Source organism: Cryptomeria japonica, chromosome 6, assembly GCF_030272615.1.
Source record: "Cryptomeria japonica chromosome 6, Sugi_1.0, whole genome shotgun sequence".
In the NCBI taxonomy this organism is placed as follows: Eukaryota; Viridiplantae; Streptophyta; class Pinopsida; order Cupressales; family Cupressaceae; genus Cryptomeria; species Cryptomeria japonica.
The window spans coordinates 651,848,272-651,872,337 of record NC_081410.1 but is presented as its reverse complement, the minus strand read 5'-3'; the positions used below and the strand labels follow the sequence as shown (position 1 = coordinate 651,872,337).

The 24,066-nt window shown below is 34.8% G+C and overlaps 1 protein-coding gene across 2 annotated transcripts in view; it reads right to left on the bottom strand.

The window, feature by feature from the left end:
• Nucleotides 1–8,517: 8,517 nt before the first annotated feature.
• The window catches only part of LOC131033171 (indole-3-acetaldehyde oxidase), a 38,547-nt gene continuing 22,998 nt past the window's right edge, over nucleotides 8,518–24,066 (bottom strand). Inside the window, exons 3-10 of one of the 2 annotated variants that reach the window (XM_057964315.2) lie at nucleotides 23,207–23,466; nucleotides 22,773–22,982; nucleotides 22,369–22,587; nucleotides 13,652–14,620; nucleotides 11,450–11,545; nucleotides 11,271–11,369; nucleotides 9,508–9,697; nucleotides 8,521–9,381 (exon numbers count right to left, since the gene is read on the bottom strand). In XM_057964315.2, coding sequence (XP_057820298.2) covers nucleotides 9,173–9,381; nucleotides 9,508–9,697; nucleotides 11,271–11,369; nucleotides 11,450–11,545; nucleotides 13,652–14,620; nucleotides 22,369–22,587; nucleotides 22,773–22,982; nucleotides 23,207–23,466 — 2,252 coding nt within the window. In that variant the 3' untranslated portion in view covers nucleotides 8,521–9,172. Of the gene's footprint in view, nucleotides 9,382–9,507; nucleotides 9,698–11,270; nucleotides 11,370–11,449; nucleotides 11,546–13,651; nucleotides 14,621–22,368; nucleotides 22,588–22,772; nucleotides 22,983–23,206; nucleotides 23,467–24,066 lie in introns of both variants that reach the window. The other variant, XM_057964317.2, reaches the window with a different exon arrangement.

The window sequence follows — 24,066 nt, the reverse complement described above, 5'->3', positions numbered from 1 at the left end:
ACTGGAAAGTACCTATCTCATGCCTCTTCATACATAGCACCCTTCATAACAAATACTAATCTCACCTCTTGAGTTATTGATGAAGCTTGTACTCTCAACCGATCTTGTCTAATGATAATCACATTCATTCATAATGATTACCAATCCATTCCTAATCCTCATCGTTTAGTTCTCCTTGTATATCGTTGTTACTGAAGATAGTAAACTGCTATCTAAATGTACCTTGTCAAATATTATAACATTCTCCTTAATTGATGTCGATACTAATATTCTCAACTAATAAAATATGCATTGATTAGTATGACGGTAATACCACTCCTTGGTTTTCTAGATATCTTACTTAATTGTCTTCTCCCGTGACTTAGTCATTATCATATCATAATCATTGTTCCTTCCTATCCATATCAGTTATGATCATTGTATTATCTAGTATCATTCGATGTCAATATCTATCATTCTTATCTTATTAACTTTGATTGTTTATCTTTTTAATAATAAGTTTATAATCTCTCATATAATAAGAGGATCTTGCAAAAATTTGTCTTCTTCCCCTTGCACATGCAAATTTCATACCCTTTGATAATGATACTTTAGAGGAGCTTGAGTATATCACAAGTCTTGCATGACTTGATAGATCGAAGGCCTATCTTCATGTTCATACTCCTCATATTGAGATCCCATCTCAATCATCTTTATCTTCTATTGTTGTTGATTGTTAGACAATTCAAATAACCAGAAGACAACTGAGAGGGAGCGGGGGGGGGCGGTGAATCAATTGTCATAGATTACCAGAACCCAAAACATTAATACCAGAATAGCAGTTAAACCAATTAAGCATAAACAATAATCACATAATAAATACCATCCACATAACACCAAGATTTGTACGTGGAAAACCCAGTAAAGGGAAAAACCATGGTGGGAAGTCTACCCACAGTCAAATAATACTTCTATAGTAAGTATGTGAATTACAATTGAGGGGCCTGCAGTTTTAGGAAGGCCAACAACCTAGAGTGTATTGCTCATCATAAAAGGAGCCTCACTGACTACAAATAAATCCTGACTACAATCTGGAGAAGTGTTGAACTGCAAAAGATAGCATTTCTTATGCCTGAGTACAGTTCCAATTAAGCTCAATATCAGAGTACTAAATCCTCTTACATAGACCCCCATCGATGTCCAATGATTGACCAATTTCTCTGCTTGAATGATATTACATTATTCGCACATTACATTCCTTCACCATTACCTCTAACATAACCATGATGATCTACAATGAGATATCTATATATACAAACCCTCGACCATAAACAATTAGGTTGGTCACCAGATAATAAACCAATTACATAATTACAAACCATGTCGGCCTGAGACCAAACAAATAATATCCAATACATAAGACATCTCGAAAATACATAGAGAGGCCCAATCCACACGTTACATTAAAGTCAATCCATAACCTAGATCAACTGGGACCCAATATAGGTCCACACGCTACAACAATGATCTCCATCCGCCAAGTCTTGAACATTATCACCAACAACATCCTGAAACTCCACCGGAAGCTGCACCAACACCACTTATGCAATTCATCAAAAGATTTCCACCAAAAGCTCTGCTGGTGAAACCCTCGCCGAAACCAAAAACTAAGCTTCTAAGCAAACAGGCTAGCATCCGATCACCAGACCCAAACCAACTGACCAAATATGAGCATGAGTATCATGAACAAGCAAATTCCATCACCAAACTATACCAGAGCCTACCGGATCATGCCTGATCTAGATCAACTAGAAACCACTCATCCTACTGGGACCATAAGGGTGTCAGTAAAGCATCCAAACAGCTAGTGTTGGCATCAGTGACAAAACATCAATGCAACACATAATCAATTCCACCAAATTACCAACACTATTGTTGTTGATCAGATTGGCATTGGTTCATGCATAGCTCCAATTGATTCAGTGTAGCGGGACATTATTTTTCCAGACATAGCTACTTAGGATTCATATCTTACAAACATGTCATCCTTGTTTGTGGAGTCTCATATCGAAGATCTAGAAGATTATCTTGAGGACATTCATCTCCTCTTTGTTGATAGACACATAAGTGTTGTTAGCACATCTTCATCACCGATGGAGCTTGTTCTTCATTAGTTTTTGTAAGCTCCCAATTTGTCACCTCCTACATTGATTAGGCATGTACCTGATTGGTTTGTGGCATCATCATCTATCATGAACATAGCGGAATTTGATTAGTTTCCAGAGGCACACACAGTTTGGATCTGGATTCCTACATATTTCTATTTATGGGAGTGACTTTCATATCTTCAGTGGATTTGTTTCTTCCTAAGGGGAGAATTGTTTTTGCAAGTAGTGGATCATGTTATATCTTTAGGCATTCATCATTGGCACATGAGATACTTCTTCATTTGGGGGATTCCTATCCTCAATTTCTCTCTCTTATAGGGGGGATATTCATTGTATTATCGTGATAGAAGAAGTCCTTGGGGGTCACATTGAGTCCTCAGTCTTTGCGTCTTTCTCTAATACATTTATTGTATTTTCTCTCTTTTGGAGACGAGTTTTCTCCCATTGGGTTTTTCTCATTTCTCCATTTGTGTGAGTTGAATTGGTTTGTACATGAGTACCTGATCAGGTCTAGTTGTCATGACTCATCCATGCATTCATTTTGCATTCATATTTAGCTTTTTAGCTACTCCCTAAGTTAATCTTAAGTGGGGGTGTTGGAGTAATTAGGAAACTTTATCTAATTATTCATTAATTAGGTTATTTAATTACCTTTTCACTTGAGCTAAACTTAGGTGCTTTTTAAATATCTAGAGTTATGCTTTTCTAGATTAAGTTCACTTTGTGGTACTTTAGTTTAGTTGTAGTTGAGCTTTATTTAGCTCCTCGTATTTTTTCTTTAGTTCTCCTAAATTTAGTTTAGGGCATCTTTGTGCTCTCTAAATCAACACATCATTATGCATTATAATTTTATCCTATAATCTTTGCTTTCAAGGAATATTGCATATTTTTCTTGCTACTCTCGTTTGTGGAAGGTGTTCTATTTTGTTCTTTGATATTGTAGGCTTATGTTGCAAAATTCAACAACATGGAGTGTATTTTTAAATTCTTCATGTTCTTCCTTCTTTTGTTACTTCATTGTGTAACTTTTCACAACTATGAGCATGTCATCAAAACCCCGAGGAATAAAAAAGGTTTAATTTTTTCATATGTGAAATGTTTCCAAATTTCTTTTGTTGAATCTTAGTGTACCCAACATTGATATGGTGATTCTGAGACAATTTTGATGTGATTTTAGATGCTAATGTAGTTTTGGAAAAAAATCCCACTTCTTCAAATGGTTAAAACAAAAATACCTTAATCTATTTTCTTATCTTTTTATTTTTTTTTCTCAACTACATAAAAATACAATTTTGACAAGTTGCAAAAAAAAATGCATTACAAAAAAAAATGCTGGGAAAAATGATGAGAGTTGTAGAGAAGTTGTAGGTTGTAGCTGGGAAAACAACTTGACTTCTAAAAATATCATAGCTTCCAAAAAGAATGCTATCATCCCAATTTTTCATTTAAACTAAAATCACAACTTTTTAAATTTTTTTTCATTATTTCAGAAGAAATGCTATATAAAAATTCAACAAACCCTTTAGTTGAAATTTATATTTTTTTCCCTCGTTAATGGGGCTAGGAAAGTTGATCTTCCTTCAAATCCACATGATGGAATCCAATGGATTGGGCTAGACATAGGATGGGTAAAAGTGAATTTAGATGGTGCTTCAAAGGTTAACCCATGCCCAAGTGGGGCAAGATGTGTGGCACATGATCAAAATGACAAAATCCTCCCATAGAGATCAAAGCATTTAGGCGAAACCACAAACAACATTGTAGAATTCGAGGTGTCTTTGCTAGGGTTGTAGATGGGTCTAGATCTAACTACTAGGTGAATTCACCTTGAAGGCGACTCATTGACAACAATCAATGTCATTTGACAAAATTTCACCCCTAATTGGAAGTTGGATCAATGATTGAAATCCATTTGAGATCTTATTAATAGATTTGACAAGTTCAAAGTGACACATGTATACCTTGAGGGGAATGAGGTGGCAAACAACTTGGCTAAGCTAGGTACGAAAAGGTTGGATTAGTACTGATGGTTGGGCCACATAGATGAAGTGATGACGTGGAAACAATGGTGAATGGCAACAGGTCTTAGGAGGTTGCCATCCCATCATTCTAGAGAAGGACAGATAAATGGATGGAGATTCTTTTTTCCCACAAATGCCATCATACAGTGACAACCTTAGAGTTAGCAAATCAATAAAGGAAAACAAGTTGGTGGTGTGTAAATGAGAGATCGAAGGTGGTGAGGTGCACATCACCCCAATATGTGGCTATCAAAATTATGAAGGTTAGTGCAAGGAATGCCAAGATGTGCAAATATCTGGTTGAGTAATTGATATCTGGACTCTATGCGGATTTGGCAGATTAGAAGTGATGTGAAGGGACTTGGATGGCATCATGACAAGGCAAGCAAGGGAGAGGCCTTATGTGATTGAGATAGATTGTTGAAATCTATTTATATCCTCTGGTGGTTGAGAGTGACTCACTTACTTAGCTCTGAGATGCAGTGTTGTTAGGCATAAAATATGGAAACCCCCATAAGGTTGGTGTAAAAAAAGTGTCAAATGTCTTTCCCAGGAGATGTCTAGGAAAAGCGTCTCAAAACAATTCTCAAATCATCCCATAGTCTGGTAATTCATGTGGTTGAAGTTATATTAGGTGAAGAATTTATCAAGACATGCCACAAATATAGGGTAAACACTAATATTTTAACAATGTTTTTCATGACGCTACTGGATATGGGGGAACCAAAGGCGGTGGCAAAGACTCTATGCGAGAAGGTGTTCAGAAACCACTATCTTGGGGAACTAGATGATGTCCTAGAAAATGTAGATGCAAAGCAGTGAGTCCCTTTACCCTAGGATAGTTATGTGGTTCGAAGATGTGGGAGGGAGGTGCCAAGGCTTCTTGTTACTATGACTATAGAGATAGAGCCGTTTGAGAGTAGGAGGTCAACTGTTGCAAGAAACATTGTGTTTCTTAAGAAACTGATGGGCATTATGCTCGATAAAGGAGGGGAGTGGGTGAAGGGATATTTAAAGAAAGAAGGGCTTGACTACGACAAGGAGGAAAATGAATTTGGCAGTCATAAAGGAGGAGGTGGATGTAGAGGATGTCGAGGAGTAAGCCAAGTGGGAAGATGAGCTGAAGGTCCACAAGGAGTGCAATCCTAATTGCTCAGTGAAGAAGAAGATGAAGATGACATAGGTGCTTTGGTTAGATGTGATATGTAAATATTATGAATACCAAAGTTATTTGTTTATAGCTTGTATTAGCTATGTGATAGAATAATTTATGCAAACATATAGTTATGGTCACCATTTTGATTTAGGGGTGACATTATGATTTAGTACAATTGTAAGGCACAACCCTTAAGACCATAGATGGGTGGGAAATAGGGTTATATGGAAGCCACTATGGATGGAAGACTACTACAAGAAACATGAATGCAAATCTTTTTTGAATTAATATAATGGGTGTTGTCCCTTATCAACTATTAATCTACCGAAAAAATTACAATTTTTTAAAATTTTAATAGTTAATTTATTATATTTTATATATTATATAATATATTATAAAATATAAAGTATAGTTATTCTGATTTAATTTCCCAAAGGGGTGGCATAGTTGGTTAAGGGCTTAGGGTTCATCCCATGTTGGTCCTGAGACCAATTTTGTCCACCTTGAGTTATTTGGTGGCTAGCTCGTTTGGGCCTATCAATCACCTCAAGAGGTTATAGGGAGGATCACCTCGTCAAAGAGCTAAGCTCTAAATCGCTAGACTAACTTATAGATTCCTATCGGTTGCCAAAAAATATATATTAATTTAATTTTTAATAATAAATTAAATATTTAACATTCATTTTTCAATAATTATTTTTTATTTTTTGTAACGAGTGTAATGGCAGCCAATACTAGCTTTATTAGTTGACCCAACTTCAAAACCAACATAAATTCACCTTTGTGTAGACATATATAGATGAATTCAAGGTGGTGAAACATTTGTTTGGATATGCAATATTTGTAATATGAAGTGTACCAGCTCGTACAGTTGGGGAAAAGCCCATTTTTGTGTCATTCACAATCACATAAGCAAACCATGTCTAGGAAAGAATAGTAAAGTGGTACCACCTCATCAAACAATATAATATATTAGAGAGAAAGAGGAACAAGCTGCAAGAATTTCTCATTGCACAAACCATCCTTTGAGGAGAGGAAGGGGATCAAAGAGGTCCCGTGCTTTTTCATCTCGCAATACTTTTCTTGATGTTGTAGTAGAGAGCCGCCCATTTTTGTGTAGAAATGAAGAAGAACCTATTAATGTGAAGAGAAGCATGGTGACATTAGAGAGAGCATTTCAAAATGATGCTAAATGGTTTGCAGATCAAACCGTTGCAAGGTATCTATATGCAAATAGTTTATCCTTCAATGTTGTTAGATCACCATATTAGTGGGATATGTTGAGAATAGCAAATGAGGCTCTAGAAGGGTACATAGGGTTAGGTTAGGAGACGATGGAAAGAACTTTACTAGAGAAAAGGTAAAAAGTATACACAATGCATTGTCTCCCATTATAAACTCATGGAAATAAATAGGGGTGTCTATTGTTTTTGATGGATGGAAGGATGCCAAATATCAATCATTAATCTATATGATTGTAGTGTGACCTAAAAGGGAAATGTTTTTTAAAGGTGTGGACTATGAAGAGTAGGTAAATGATAAACAATTTATTGCTGACATCCTTATACAATACATTTTAGATGTGGGTCCTCAAAATGTTGTCCAAGTAATAATGTAGAACACAACAAATTGTAGAGTTGTGCATACGTTGCTTGAGACATAGTTTTCACATATATTTTGGACACCTTGTGCTATCCATTCTCTCAACCTCATACTATAAAAGTTGAGTAGAAAAATAAATTGGATCAAACAAATCTATGTTGAGGTTGTAGAGATCCAAATGCTCACTACAAACCACCACATGTTGCAAGCCATTTTTAGCTCATTTTTACAGTTGGAGTTGTTGAAGGTAATTGAAACACATTTATTTTTAAAGTTTGAGCATGTTTTGCATTTTGTTTTTAAAATTTTTTGTTGAGACTTGATTTGCATCCAACACAATTGGATTGAGGCAACTTGTGAAGGTGTGAGAGCCACTTTCTAGCATGTTTATTAGTCAAAGTTGGTCCTCATGGAGGTAATCCAATATTAAGAGAGAAACAAATGTAAAGCAAATGATCCTAGATGACACTTGGTGGGAATGAGTGGAATATCTTCCTAGTTTCATCGAGCCTATCACGAGTATGATCCATTTTACTGAGACGGATAGCCCATGTTTAAGAGAGGCATACAATGGCATTGACTCAATGATTGAGAAAATTAAATCCATCATCAATGAAAAAAAACAAGATCCTAATTTTTTTTTTTTTTAAAAGGAGCAAACAATTTGTGTTGAGAGGTGGAACAAAATGACCACCCCACTTCATCTTCTTAGATTTGCATTGACTCCCAAACTTTATGATGATGAAATTATTGCTCTGTTGTCAAGGGTGGCACCATACATAGATGTAGAAGTCAGTGAAGGGTACAGGAAAGCACATCATAAACTCTTCCGTTCTCCGTGGCAAGTATAGGAAGGATGCTCATGCTTGATGGTACATCAATAGCCATGCATCACTACACCTTCAAACTCTTACATCAATTTTTAACACAAGTTTCTTAATTCTTATTGCACCCTTTAAATTTGTATTGTTTATTATTTTGAAAATAATAAAATTATTAGCTTCAAATTTGAATTTTGATTTATAATTTTATAATAGTAAATTTCTCACTTTGTTTCAATAGGTTGCTAGTTTCTCTTCATCTAAGAAAAGTTGGAGCACATAGTCCTTTATCCACTCAGTGAAACACAACCAATTGACAAGAAATAAGACAAAAGTGCTAGTTTATGTGCATTCCAACTTGCACCCTATTACTCTAACATAATAAATACAAGAAAGGGGTCATGAAGTTGTGGGATGTAAATCTTGAGCAAACTGATTTGGAATTCTCAGCTGCCACACAATAATAACTTTATGTGGAGTTGGATACCTAGCATGTTTCTAGTGCAAGTGACAATGAGGTTGCATGTGATTCTACTAAGCTACTTCCATAATCTAATATTAATGATAATGTTGATGATGATGATTAATTGTATTTTTTTAATATTGAATCAATGAATAATGAATTCAATATATCTATCATGACATTCAAATTTTGACAAAATGATATTAAATTAATATATTGTATTTCAAATTTGTAATATTTATGTTAGTTTTGTTGAGCATATTATATATATATACACGAACATACCCAATCCGCTAAAATTTGTTTTCCATATTGGCATACTGTACCCACGGACCCGTAACTGATTTGGCAACTAAGTCTCCAATAGCTTCCCTGTTTAGTTCATTTTTTCTTTCCCCATGTAAGATATTATGCTTGATGTGTGGCATTGTTTTCAGCGTTGTGAGAAAATTGTTGTTAGTGGTTGTTGTCACCAAAGGTGTTTGTTGTTGTCTAGGAATGTTGCTGCCCTGAAAGGATATTGTTGACATGATTGGTACAGTTCACTGTCATCAAGCACACATCTCTGTCAGTAATTGTTGGTGTGGGTTCCTCCATTGATGAATATAAACTTTGTTGGCTGAACCCGAATGCTTGCACATATCAGCTTAAATCTCCACTATGCTCATTCTAACTTTCCATGCAAATGGATAAATATATATTTTGGTCATAACTGAAAATTTATCTCAACAGGGTGATTAATAGAAATAGTGTCATTCCTGGATTTGTAGAAAAAGATATAAGAAAATAGGAGATTGCGGTTGTACTTGATAGAGTGAGGAATTAGCATTCCATGCCTTAGAAGTGGATAAATACCATACCTTACCTTACACCAAACGCGGTGGTCACTTTTTCCTGTTTCAGGGTATATTTACATAACTATGTCGAGGTAGACTATAAAACATGGTTTCAAAAGCATCATGCTATTGTTTACTAGAAATGCTCAAACTCTTTAAATAGAGTTCTATACTATCAAGGCCACATAGAGACTTAATGACATCCATGGTGGCAGGAGAGTCCATTCGGAAGTGTTTGTTGTTATTAGTTGCAAGCTCCTTGCGTGCTGCCCTTATAGCTTCTCTTATTGCACAGTGAACAGATGATGCTAGAAGCAAAGGTGGTTCACCAGAAGCTGTAACACAGTGTTAATGTACAAAAAACTGTGTTAAATCAATATAATCATATTAGTTAACAGATCCTATGTTGTAATCTACAAAGTGAAAGTTTCTATGGTGCTGAAGAAGGATTCAAAGCAAACCTTTTGAAGAGAGAATGCGTGCTTGATGTAGAGGGCTATTAAGTAGCTCCACATTAAACTTTTGAGGTATGGTATCAATTGTAGGAACTTTGTATGTCCATGTTCCATCAGATACAAGCTTTCCATTCTTGTCAACTACATGTTCCTCCGTCATGAAGAATCCAACTCCTTGAACAAAAGCACCTTCAATCTACATCATAGGATGTCCTTCAAATATGAGTTGATCACAAGAACTAACTCAACATTTAAATCCCTCAAACAATGACAACATAAAGTCAATTTCTAGAAGCTAGTGGCTACTATTGCATGATTATCCTAAAATTGATAGAATCCATTGGCTTATTAGGTATGAAAAGGAATTGATTACATACGAAAAAATGGTAAGTATTGAACATAGGCAAGGCATGTAAGGAAAATAAGTGGGGAATACTGCAACTCAAGTCCCGAATAAAATTATTCTTTTCTAGTACCAATAAGAAAACTTGATTATATCCATTTTGTATAACACACTAGGTATTAGAGAGGCAAATGGTGGAAAGACTGGGTCATGTGAGCACAGGATGGAGATAGAAAAGCACTTACCAAGAAAAGCACTTACCAACTAGGAATTTGATAAATTATTACAAGAAAACATTGAAATTTATGAAACAAGTAGATCTAGGCATCACCATTGCTTGACAAGAATCTATTATGATTGTTCAAATTTATTTGTAGATCTTTCAATATATACTTCCGAAGCTATCGAAGGGATAAATTTTATTTTAGAAATATAATGTGCAAATTCTTGAAGTGCCATGCTATTCCCAACTTGCTTTCTTCTTTTAGAACTTATAAAATAGCAGTAGGATAGCATTTACTTTTACAATTATCACTCTTATCAAGCACCAATAATTACACTACAGTACATAGATATTATAAAGTAATTGCATTCAAGAAGAATTCTGATTGAAATGAAACATGTAGAGAGGTCAAGCCCTGTTTGAAAGTAGCCCTTTGCCAAGTTATTGCAGGAGTTTAATATTGCTTTGGACTTGTGGAAGTTGGAACCTTTCCACGATGCAAATTGCCAACACATGAAGATTTGTTGGGGTTCATGTCACATGAGTTGCTGAATGCAAGAAGATTTAACTGGTAGGTACTGGTGACTATGCTTCTTCATAAGCACCTTGAATGTGGATAGTTGGGTTAACACTGGATGGTTGCAATATAGTCAAGAGATCCCACAGATGCATATTCTCCCTGTTTGCAGCATTGTAATTCAAGAATGACTGCAAATATCACTATACAAGGCCATTGTCACCAAGTTGGATTTTCCACTGGTCAAACAATGACAAACATATGATTCATGTCACTGGACATTCGATAAAAAAAGCAGGGCAATTGAACACAAGTCTTTTCCTTAGTTAAATTTACATGAATACATATCAGAGTATGATTAAGGTGTTTAAGAGATAATGGGCAAAAAATTCATATTTGCATAACTGTGGAGGGTAACAGGTTTACCCATCCTAAATTATGAAATTGATAGCATACGTATAGTTATGATTTTCAATCTGATTAGAGAGAGAATCCAGAAGCAAAGAAATTTTCAGTGGCACCTGTGCACATATGATCGGTATTTTTCATTGACTGCTCCAGATTTTTTCATTGTAGGCATATAAAATTTAGAACGTCAAACACAAAGAAGGATTATTCAAATTTTAGACAAAGAATTTTTTCTAACACTGCTTAAATCAGAATAATTCAATATCCATTCAGCCAACCTGTCCAAGGTCCACAGCAGGATTCAAGCTTCTTCCGCAGTCATAAATGATATCTGTTTGAATTATTGTAGTTGCTCCCGAAAGGAGATCAACCTCAACCTGCCAGATAAGTTTTGACATTAGTACTTCTGTAATTTTATTATAATGATAAAAGTCAGGAAGATAATTTGCATTCTCACCTCAGTTGCTGCAGCACCATAATTGAGATATTGTGAAGCACTTGAATCAGGAACCCAGTAAGTTTGTGCAGAAAGATCCACTGATTGGAGTTGAGCCTGTATATAAGAAAAAGCCCGAGAGTTTCGGTTCCACAAGTATTTGAGGATTTTCGAAGTATTTATCAAACTAATGCCTCTGTGGCAATATACATACTACTAACATCTTTAACCTTTAATTACAATGACTATGATGTGAGCTTCCTTCCAGAAAAGCCTATTGATATATTGAAGTATCTGATCTTTACTTATGAAATATATTATTGCAATGTTTGTAGTATTTAATTTATCATTAAAGTCAGAAAAGAATAGTGTCATCAACAAGTTGATCACATTTGTGTCTACATCCACCTTACACTCTAAGAAGTCCACGAATTTTTCCATCCTCTTGTGAGGATTTTAGGAAAGGAAAGGGATTATTCCCCATTAAATAAATATAGATAGGACTAATAGAATTTTTTTTTTTACCTCACCAATTATAAGAATGTCTATTGATTGAAATTGGGAAGGTAGGAGTTGTGACGAATCTTTTGAACCAATTGATAATTTCATTTCTAAATCCAACAGTCTTCACTATTTAAATTTTAGACCCTGAGTTGAAAAGGCCCATTCTTAATATTAAAGGCCTTTGAGACATCTAATTTTATCACTAGATAAACTATGCTGAAAATTGGTCGATGGAGGAGTTCGTGGAGTGCCATGATATTGGTTGACATTTGTCTCTATAGGAGCAAAGCTGTTTTCTTTTTAGAAATCATTTGTGGTAGCAGAGATCAACCTTTCAGGCAGTTAATTGAGATCACTGTATAAACTATAGGAGCAAAGTTTGGAAAATAATTACAACAAAAAGTGATTTCTTAGGAATTAAACCATTTCTCCATTTTTCTCTACCGAAATTCCAAGTTTTTCTAGGAAATTCTCTGTACTAATTTGCAGATTTCACTCTATTAAACTGTGAAAAAATTACATATTCCTGAGTTTTGGCAAAATCTGCAAAAGAGGTCAAGAAACTACTTCATGAGCTCTTGGAGTTAAGGTCATTTGCCCAACCACTTTACCATGTGGTTCGCCTATTTGCCCAACTGAATTTATGCTTTTAGACAGGAGACAGTTACAAAACGTACAGAGCAAAAACAGAACCCACTGTCTGATGGCCATTGAAAGTCTCGTCATGAAGAGTGGAATTTGGAATTTGAAATGAACAACTGACTTTTCCAACTCCAATTCATTCTCTGGATACTTCTAGTGCATGAGGGTGTGTTCCAACAGCTATATAATGAGGTGAAGATAGGTTTGATCATTGGGGGCTTGTGTGGGTGTTGTCGAAATCATGCAGCTTGACAGTAAGGATAGGTGCAATCTTAGTTGTATCTACTATTTGTACTTATTCTTGGAGATTAAATAGATAAGGTAGAAGTATATTTACAGCTGCAAGAATTCCATGATAAGTTTATGAGGTTTATGATAAATTTCTTTCATTTCTAGCGCTCTAATTCTCTGTTTCGAGCAACATTCATCCCCCTAAGTATAGCCAATGGCCATTTGTGTAGACAAGTAGAATAGTAATTTGTTTCATGTTCTAGTGAATTTTAGATTGCAATTTTGAGAATTTACGAATCAATGGAAGGGTATTGGTAGGATAGGGCAGCGATATATTGGATATTTAAAATCACAAATAAAATATTTCTATCAAAGAAGTCAACCATCTCAGTGGAGTTCAGTTTCATCTTCTTAAAGCCCGAGTCATCTTTCCCGACATGGTAGTGATATCAAGTTATCAACTATTATATAATAAGTGACTTGCAATCATAATTCATCTAAAAGACTGAAAGCACGCAAGGAAACCATCAACTCTTTCCCAGAAAGAAGAACAATTTCAGCACATCATACTTTCGTTGTTAAATCTCAAAACAGACAAACAATAAGAATGCAAGCAGATCTCTTCTTCGATGCCAATAATTTCTAATGCAATGAAAAACTTTATGCTGAAAGGTGAACACACTAAGCTAGGCAAACAGTTGACCACAACTAGGAGAATGATATACTTAGATTTCAGGATTTAGTATTTAAAATTTGACAGTATAGTAAACTTTTACGAGTTAGACAAGAAATGTTCCAATTGTTTTTCATAGCTAGGATCCTTTATGATTAGATTTACAAGCATACCTGAAAAATCAAATCCATCCAGGAGAAACCATTTGGATTTCTCTTATTTAAGAGTGTCTGAACTGGTTGAAGTCTCTCAATTAATATGTTACAAGCTTGTCGAACTGCTTCACAGCTTTGCTCAGATGTGGTGCTTGAAGCTGTAAGTCCTCCATGTGCTAAACTGATACTGTCTGCCTGAATTATTCTAACTTTTGCCATAATATCTCCACTTAAACCTGGCCATAACTGCCCAAGAGCATATGCTGTCATCTGCTTTACCTTAGTCCAAATTCCCTGACCTAACTCAACCCCTCCGACCTCTACAGCAATAGAGCCATCTTTAAATACGGTTACTCTTGCTGGTCTAGATTGAAGCCTAACTGGATAAAAGCACGGTACCCAGGATAAACCTCTTTTAAACCATCTGTTAGCAACATTAAAATCTCTAATATTCTCCATTCTCTCATTCAAAGATGCAGATTGCTTTAGTTTCTCCAATATTGAAGGAAATGTATAATCAATAGAACTCTTAACACAAGAGCCATAGAAGAGCTTGGTACTTTCGAGTGTGTGCATGTTCTTCTCTCTCACAACAGCTGGATCCAAACTTAGAATTTCGGCAACATGCTCAATAATGGTTTCAGCAATGAAAGATCCCTGTGCTTCTCCAGGGGCCCTCATTGCAGATTTACTCGGTAGATTTGTTTTACATACTTTATAGTCAAATGAAAGAGCCCCCCAGTTATACTTCTTCATTGTTGATACTATATTTAAGGGCAACATAGGGCTTAAATCGACTGTATGTCCAGCATCGATGAATAAATCTACATGCATAGCTGTAATTGATGCATCATTTTTTAACCCGACTGTATAAATTGCCTTGATAGGGTGCCGTCCACCAGTTATGATCATGTCTGTTTTACGATCAAGGTACATCCGGACGGGGCGCTTCAGTTTGTATGCAGCTAATGCACATGTAACTGCAATCTGAAAATGTAAAAGGAGAAATTGAATCTAATGCAATATACACTTTAAAGGAAATTGATCCAATTTGTGTGCAAGTATAGTAGTTCATTTGAAATTAAATATATGAAATGAATTATATTATCTCTCCAAAGAAAATATTGTAATAAAATTGGTCGGGCTGCAAAATTGTGAAATTACACCATATACTGAAAAGTAAAATTTGACAGTTAACATAAAACTATATTACTTTTCAATTCATTGGCTGTTATTTGTTTCCTGCAAGAAGAGGATCCGATGAAACTATTGATAAGATCCAGGTTTGAGGATTGAAATGGATGATGAGTTATAACATTTTTGAGACTTTTTATATGATTTAAAAAATATAATATTTTTTTAAATTAACCGTTATATTTATTATTTTTTAGGTGTTTATGGATATCGATCTTTTAAAGCTATTAGATTTCCACAATCCAATAAAAATGATTTTTTAATAAAAAAAAATTCTCCAGAGTGAAAATAAACTTAATTAAAAAAAAATATTTACTGTATATCAAATTGGGTGTGTTTTCTGATTACTAGTTATTTATCAAAATAACCTTTATAAGGAATGATTTCGCTTGCAAGGGACGCAGGCATTGTGCAAACTAATAATGATTGTATGTGGTATGCATTAATGCTCATTCTTGGAGGTGGTGGGAAGTATGCGAGGGGAGGATTTTAGGCGGCAGATTGCAGTCATTAGTCGACTTTGGAACCCTACTTCTGAGATTAGTGGTATAGAATGGCTTGGGGTTCGCAGGTAAGCAAGGGGAAGCGCATGCTGTAGGTGTGCAGCTTGAGGCTACAAAGATTTTCAATGTTGCTTCAGTCTCTGCCAAGTTTGTGGATTATATCACACAGGAAATTACCAACCCGGCCATTGGGATTTGGATGCTAATGCATGTGGGCTCTGTAAAAGGAGATGGACGGCAAATCCTCTGTCGATGTAAAGGTGGCTACAGCGGACTTTATTGAACCTTAACTAGGAGATTAACTGTCAGAATATTTTTGATGTAGCGCAAAGCGTTAGCTGCGCCAATATGCTGTGCCTACTTCTTATCTACTAAAAGAAGATTTTGAGAAGGTTCAAGAGCAAGAAGGGCACAATTTGAAGAAGATTGTTCATCACATGCATTTACCATTGGAGAACTGAGGTAAGCTCTCTCGAGGAATGTAGGATATTGCTGCATGTTTTGAAACATTCACATTGTGCATTAGTCCAGGGAGAAATTAACTGTGTCGAGGAAAATGATGACCCTCCAATAGTCGAGAGTTGAAAGTTAATATGTACTAGGGTTTTTCCTAATCTGCTTTCCCTTCCCATTCTGTAACTAAAGACTGAGGTGTTGGGATTCTGATGTTAACCCTCGCTTGGTTAAATGTGAGAATCGTCTTTAATTAGCAGATAAATATGTTTATTTTGGGATCTGGTAAATAAGGTATCAGAATCCCCTGCTTTGATTTTTTCCTTTGGTGACTCTTGAATATTTTACTCCAATTATTAATAGTAAATAGAATTATTGATAATGATATTAAAATTAAACTATATAGAAATTATGTATAGAACATAATAAATTAAAAGATGTTTTCATGGTACTTGTATAAATTTGTGACATGAGTTAGATTTGTGTTTGAAGATCAATATTTTTCTGACATTTTTTTATAGATGTATTTAAATATCTATGTTAGTATAAATTAACAACACATTCTACATATACACAATTTTCTCAATTATTTCTGATTATTTTCAATTAAATTCCAAATCATATCTTCTTGGAAGTGAGCTCTATCGAAGAGCATTGTTCAGGCTTGAATATCTTGTCAGACAATCAGCCAATCAAATTAATGAATATATATCTCAAATTAAATTTCACCTGTGAAGTTTGAAGATTGAAGACATCCTTCTTCTAGGGATATAAAATTCTTTTAAATTTCAATTGAAGCAAGGAGCTAGATCACTAGTTCATTCAGCTTCCTTGTAACTTTTGAAGCTCGAAGACGCCAAGATTCTAAGGCACATTGATTGTAAATTGTAATAGAAACATAGAATCTTACGATGTTTCCATTCAAGCAAGTGGTATCACTAGAAGTGTTCATTCAATTTTCCTATACCCTGTATTCATTTATCGTTGCACATGCTTCGGCAGCTTCTAGAATTTATAGAATTGAATAATAGATTATCTAATCAGATAATGATACCAAATTGAATGTTTCATAGTTGATACAAAACCAAGACTTCAATCGATGTTAGCTTCTTTGATGAGAGCTTCTAATTACACAGAATAGCTTAGGAACTACAATGTTTAGAACTTAGTAAAATGCAAATCCAAGACACGCCTTTTTAGTTCTAAAGGAGATAGAAGCTACTAAGTCACACAAGAAAATAGCACAAGATTAGAAAGTTGCAAAAATTTACATTTTTCAATACCAAAGGGTCGGAAATCAACAACATATCAACCTTTGAATCTGAGCAAGGTGCTAGAGAACTGGTTCATTCAACTTCCTTGTAACTTTTGAAGCTTGAAGACCATCCTCCACTGGCCAAGATTATAAGGCACATTTATTTTAATAGGAATATAGAATCTAACGAAGTTTCCGTTCAAGCAAGTGGTATCTCTAGAAGTATTCATTCAACTTTCCTATCCCCAATATTCATTTCTCTCTGCATATGCTTCGGCAGCTCCTACAGTTTATAGAATAGAATAATAGATTATATGTAATCAGATAATGAAACCAAATTGAATGTTTCACAGTTGATACAAAACCATGACTTCAATCGATGTGAGCTTCTTTGATGAGAGCTTCTAATTACACAGAATAGCTTAGAAACTACAATGTTTAGAACTTTGTAAAATGCAAATCCAAGACGCACCCTTTTAATTCTAAAGGAGATAGAAGCTACTAAATCGGACAAGTAAATAGCACAAGATTAGAAAGTTGCAAAAATTCACATTTTTCAATATTTCTTTATTAAAGAATAATGAAATTTATTGATTTGTAATCAATTGCGTTGGTTGTTGCTAGCGACGTTAATGATTGCAAAATGCTGATTAGTTCAATATGATATGCACAATTTGTTTTGAATGTGAGATTAATCTACATGCTTGTAAAGAACATGACAAGTTGTCCTTGGTCTTGGATGGAAACTAGAATGTTGTTATAGGTCATGTGGATTGTGATGAATCATTGCCATGGATGGAACTCATAGACATAGACGTAGCCATGTAAAACTCTCTAAAATGTTAACGGGAGAAACATCAAATACTGGCTTGTGTTTGATGTCTTGAGTTTTTTTGTTGAGTCATATACTTTACAACTTTTCTTTGTTTAATCCATCCAAGAAAGTAAGGTCATGAATAAGTTGTAAACATTAAATGGAGTTTCTTCATTATGTCAAAGGTTGTTGGTAAGTCTAGCATCTTTTTCATGTTTAATAGTTTGGATGGGATTAGTAGTCTAGACGGGATCAACCCTACCAATTGATAAAAAAATGCGTTAATATTTTTGGACATTATTTGGGATATATTCTATTTTCACCCATAATTTAAATGCGTTAATATTTTTGGACATTATTTGGGATATATTCTATTTTCACCCATAATTTAAAGCACTCATGTTTAATACAATATGTAAATCACTTTCATTACCTATTTATTTCTGCTCATGCTTAAGGGTGAAGTAAAAGAGATTTATTATTGTACTGGAGAATGATAAGTTTTTGTAATACTGAAATTTTACTGTGTTGGGTTTTTAACTCTAAAGAGTTTCCGTGGGTGAAAATATTGTGTATTGCCTTGATTTTCCATTTTTTTTTGTTATTTCAGATTGCATATGCATTATTTCTATTGTACAAATTTAGAAACTTGCAAAGGTTGAGACACCTTAATCCCCAACAAGCATCACCTAGATGCAATGAGTGATAAGTGGACCATTCATTCTCATGAGAGATGGGTTTGTTTTAAGTTCCACTATGCATGAAATATGAGTCAATGAGTTTGAGTAAAAAATAATGTAGTTAATTCCTAATATAAATATCATAATCATAAATTATTTTCATACTTTATAATAGCATTCACTCTTTATGAATCTTAAATCTTTTTTTAAATATATTTTTTTGTAATTCATTTGCACTTCACTTATTGTGTAAGTCATAAGGTATGTTGATACAAACTCTCCTAGCCTTGGAGAGATTTGTGAAACATCTGTAGTATATTTGGGAAAATGAAGCAAGTCATTCATAATAAAGATCCTACCCTGGAAGTTTATGAAGAGTATATTAGGCCCATTGTGACACAATAGTGAAATACCATGAACACCCTATTGCATATGGCAATTTAAGCTTTAAATCTCAAACGTTATGTAGTTAGGTCTGTCAGAGTGTCTCTATCTCATGATGAAGAGGTGAAATAGAGACACTCTGACAGACCTAACTACATAACGTTTGAGATTTAAAGCTTAAATTGCCATATGCAATAGGGTGTTCATGGTATTTCACTATTGTGTCACAATGGGCCTAATGTGTCACAATTTGTGAAACATCTGTAGTATATTTGGGAAAATGAAGCAAGTCATTCATAATAAAGATCCTACCCTGGAAGTTTATGAAGAGTATATTAGGCCCATTGTGACACAATAGTGAAATACCATGAACACCCTATTGCATATGGCAATTTAAGCTTTAAATCTCAAACGTTATGTAGTTAGGTCTGTCAGAGTGTCTCTATCTCATGATGAAGAGGTGAAAAAGGGCTCATGAAAGCCCTTCCAAACATGTATACTAATGAGGAGTCTATTATACTTCACACATAGTGGCTAGCCTTTGTCAATCTTGGTGGTCCAACTTTCAACAAATCATAGATGAGGATGGATAGAGCTACGTTAGTTCAATCAATCCTATTGGTTGGCGGATGTGGCATGACAAAGATGCACTACTGTTGAGGATACTTGTCACTCACCTCCTTTCACAATTTACCAATTCTTCTATTGCGGAGAGGAATCAAACTATAAATAATTTTCATTATTCAATCAAGAGAAACAACCTTACCTCTATTATGCAGAGGACAAACAACTTTGACAAACCAAATGTGATTCAAACTTTACAACCCTACCTTTTGCAAGATTTCTTACAACTTTTGCTCTAGGTTTAATTCCGTAGGACGGCCTAATTGGGTCTTCACTCAATTTTGTGCCCACTCAGGTTTATCAAACCCTCACACACTCCACTTGGACTCTACAACCCTCATTCTCCTGAGACAAACTCAAAAAGATCAAATTTCTCATTAAACCCTCATTCACTGGGGTTTACAATTATAACAGTCTCTCTTGTTAATGTCACACACAGACCTGCTTAGCTTGCACCAATGATCGAATAAAGAGTTTTCCTTTGGTAGGCACCTGGGCAGAAATCTAATGAAGGATTTCACCAAGTTTCATTATTTTTTAACGATGAATCAAAAGTTATGAATTGTTTTTTGCTTGCTGGGAACCCTAGCTCTGTGACAGGGCATTTTTTAGTGTTTTTACCATATCTTGATCAAAACACAATGAAATCACTTCAAACCAACTGCATTTGATTCTTAAGACACAACAATAACTTTTCCAACCATCTTCAGGCCTGTCCTGTTCCGTACAAGGCCGTACAAAGCAAATCTCAGACTGTTATATGAGAAAAATTGTCATAAAACTGTCAAAAACTTCTTCACAGCTTCTTGGAGAATGTTGTTTCATTCATTTCAGGTGTAAAAGAACATCAAAAAACAGTTATCCACTGAACAACAAAAACCCTAATGTGTTGTTATGACTTTTGCTTTAACTTGCAAAATTATGCCCTTGAACACTACCTAGGACTGAAAAACATTGCAAGGAGACCCTACATGGTCTTACATGATCTTCCAAACAAACCTAAATCTAAGTTTGAACAAACTCTCCCACAAGCCAAAAATGCACTAGGAAATTCAAAATTGTCATTTTGGTGGGAAAATCCCTAATTTGAATTCCTAGGCCTATTTACACAACTTGAACCATTGGAAATGATCCCAATGGATCCTCAAAGACCATCCCAATGGATCCTCAAAGATCTACACTAACTCAAAAGGACTCCTAACATCAAAATGAGTATAAATGCACCACTAAGGTGATGCTCCTGCATCACTCTAGACGAGCAAAGAAGTCGTTAGTTGTGCATAAGACTCCTAATATCAAAATGAGTATAAATGCACCACTAAGGTGATGCTCCTGCATCACTTTAGACGAGCAAAGAAGTTGTTAGTTGTGCATAAGACTCCTAACATAAAATGAGTATAAATGCACCACTAAGGTAATGCTCCTGCATCACTCTAGACGAGCAAAGAAGTTGTTAGTTGTGCATAGTGTCTTGAGGCTTCAAGTTCAATAGATTCTTGAATATCATCAAACTCCAACCGTACATTGGGATGTTGATCTCAAAGATGCCATTCAAGTTGATGAAAAGGAGGTTCGTGAGGGATTGATTTCCATTGACTCAAACTCTCACTTTATTTGATGCATTATTACCAAATTTTAATTAGAGATATTTGTATACTTTTTATTGTTTTGTTTTTTGTCTAGTTAAAAATTGTAGCCTTTGGACATTTTGTTGTAATTTTTATATAATATATACATAATGACCTTGAAAGCAATTAAGTTTTGTTAATTTGTTTTTCATCTCTTATGTGAAATCTCAATTCAAGTCTAATGTTATGTATTAAAGGTTTGTAATGTCTATGATGAATGTCAATGTTGTCATATGAATATTGAAATTCCTTATTTTTTACTTACATAAAGACCTCCCAAAAAACCTATCCTAGAAATGCATCCCCTATCCCCAATCCCCTATCCCCTGCCATCCCTATCTCAAAAACTGAGTGTAACATAACCTATTTTTGTTTACAATAATTTATAATAGATAATGAGCTGTTATATATATAGTGTGTGGAATGAAAATTCCTTTTGTTAGCCTAGAAGATTCCTATTTTTGTGTTGAGCTAACTTCCTCATTTAGGTCCGCTTGTAGGAACTCGTTTTATCACTATTTCTGAGATTAATGCTGGCTTCGTTTTAGTTGTTTCTCATTTATTTTCTTCAGTACTGTGATTTTTTTCATGAACTAGACTTCTATTCTATTAAACATATACATACATATTGATTTATATGAGTGTAAATTATTGAGTTTCTCGCCTACAAGGGATGTCTCCAATGTTGGAGACTACAAATGGCTTTGTACTTATGATATTTGTTTGTGACCATTTGAGTTTTGAAGGACGTCTTTGACTCCGGGGCTTCAACTGTTGTCTCTATTTTGTAGCTCCTTTTTTTCTTAAATTTGTACTAGAGATGCTAGAGGCACCTTCTAGCTTTGTTGCTTTTTATTTCTATTTCAATGGTTTTTACTGGAGATTAATTAGCCTCTCTTCTCCAAATCCTTTCACATCTAACTTCGTACAGTCCCATCGACCGGTTTTCATATTTCATATGGTCATTCCATTGCTAATTTGTGAGTGGCAGAAAACTTTGTCAGCATTGGTAAGACAAATAGAAAAACTAACATGTTGCAATACAGCACATTTTATGAATCGATTTGCTTGCATATGAATGTTCAATGCATTTATACAAATGTATAGGTAGTTGTATAACATTCAAGGTAACTCTATAGGTACTTTAAATAGAATTATAGAACATGGACCAAAATGAAATTTCGTTTTGCAAGAACTTACAGGCACAGATCTGCAAGCCTTTCCGCCAAATCCACCACCTACTCTTCTTGTTATAACCCGCACATTATGAATAGGAATGCCTAGACACTTTGCAATAGTTTTTTGTATAATATCAGGGCTCTGGCATGCACTATAGACTGTCATGCACTCGTCTTCATCCGGTATAGCTAACACGGTCTGGGTTTCTAGATAGAAATAATACTGAGATCCCATTCTGACCTGTTGAAACAATTGTTTCAAGTTAGATTTGATTTCCAAAAGTTATTTTACATGTATCTTAAAGGACCTCTGCTTATCATCCCATCATAGACCTTAGAAATGTGTTTCAATTGCTTTTGCAATGAACAGTGCATCGAGCGTTTAGTTAACCTCAGAACATGAAGATGAATATTTGCACAAATTACCTCTGCAGATTCAATCCTAATATCTGCTTCTGACATTCCTTTTGCAAGATCTCCTATTGGCTTAGGGGCCATCCATCCAGGAACTTGATAGAAACTATTTTTTGCAACTGCATCTTCTACAGATAGAATAGGAGGACCTAATGTCTCACAATCATAATCTATAGTCACTTTATCAGCTGCCCTTTTTGCGTCATGCCAAGTATCTGCAACCTATCAAAATGCATGCAAGTAATGTAAACTTGTTAAGGAAAAAATATAAAGTAAATGAAGTAAATGCTGAACAATAAAAAGGATTTTAAAGGTGAACACTGAAATCTAACCAAGCTTGTGATAAGCAGAAAATACAATGAAAGCACTAAAATAGCGTTCTATATTCTGTATCGAATTGTAAATATTTTGATAGCTCTACAAACAATCCCTGGTAATGTAATTACCATAAGTCCTATCGGTTGACCAAAGCACTCCACAGTTTCTTCAGCAAGTAGAATATCTTCGCCAAAAAATCCATCAAGGCCTATATTTCTTCCTTGTTTAGGAATATCAGTAAAAGTTATGTAGGAAACTACACTAGGAGATTGAAATGCATCTTTTACACCAACTTTCTTAATTAATGCCAAAGCCTTTTTGCTGTAAACAAATGCCCCATATAGGCAATTATCTGGAGAAGGAATGTCATCTACAAATACAGCTTCCCCTGCACATTTTTAAGGCAATGTCAGGCAATTCCATTAAGCTCGCTATACATTTGGGACATAATGAGATGCACATCTTGGAAAACTAAAGTTATATGACATGATATCACCAATTGTACTTTACTTTGCAAACAAATTTATAGGATCCTTTCACATCACTCAAATTTGAGCTGAAAATACAAGTTTCTTTAATGTGTTACCGATGCTTTTTCTAATTTATGTACTAAACAGTATGCAGCATACACGAACTGAAGTTTGAATGGCTGCTTTTCTTATGGTGGAGATTTTCCTTTCTTTCTTATGCAAAAATCTCATATAGAACAATGGACTAGAAGAAATTGGAACCTTGAAGGGGGATTTGGCATTCAAGATTTGATCTAGTGGAAGAGCTCCCATCTAGATTTGCCTCCTTAGGCTTCCAATAGAATTTTGGAGACAAGACACCTTGCAATCCATAGGCAACAATTAATATGTCCTTCCCACCATATGTTCGATAGAAAATAACTTTGGCATGTATGTGTGATTGAAATTAATTCGAATAATCCACTTCTTGAATCTTTGGAAATCAAATTAGGAAGCATGAATTGGATCAAAAAATTGAT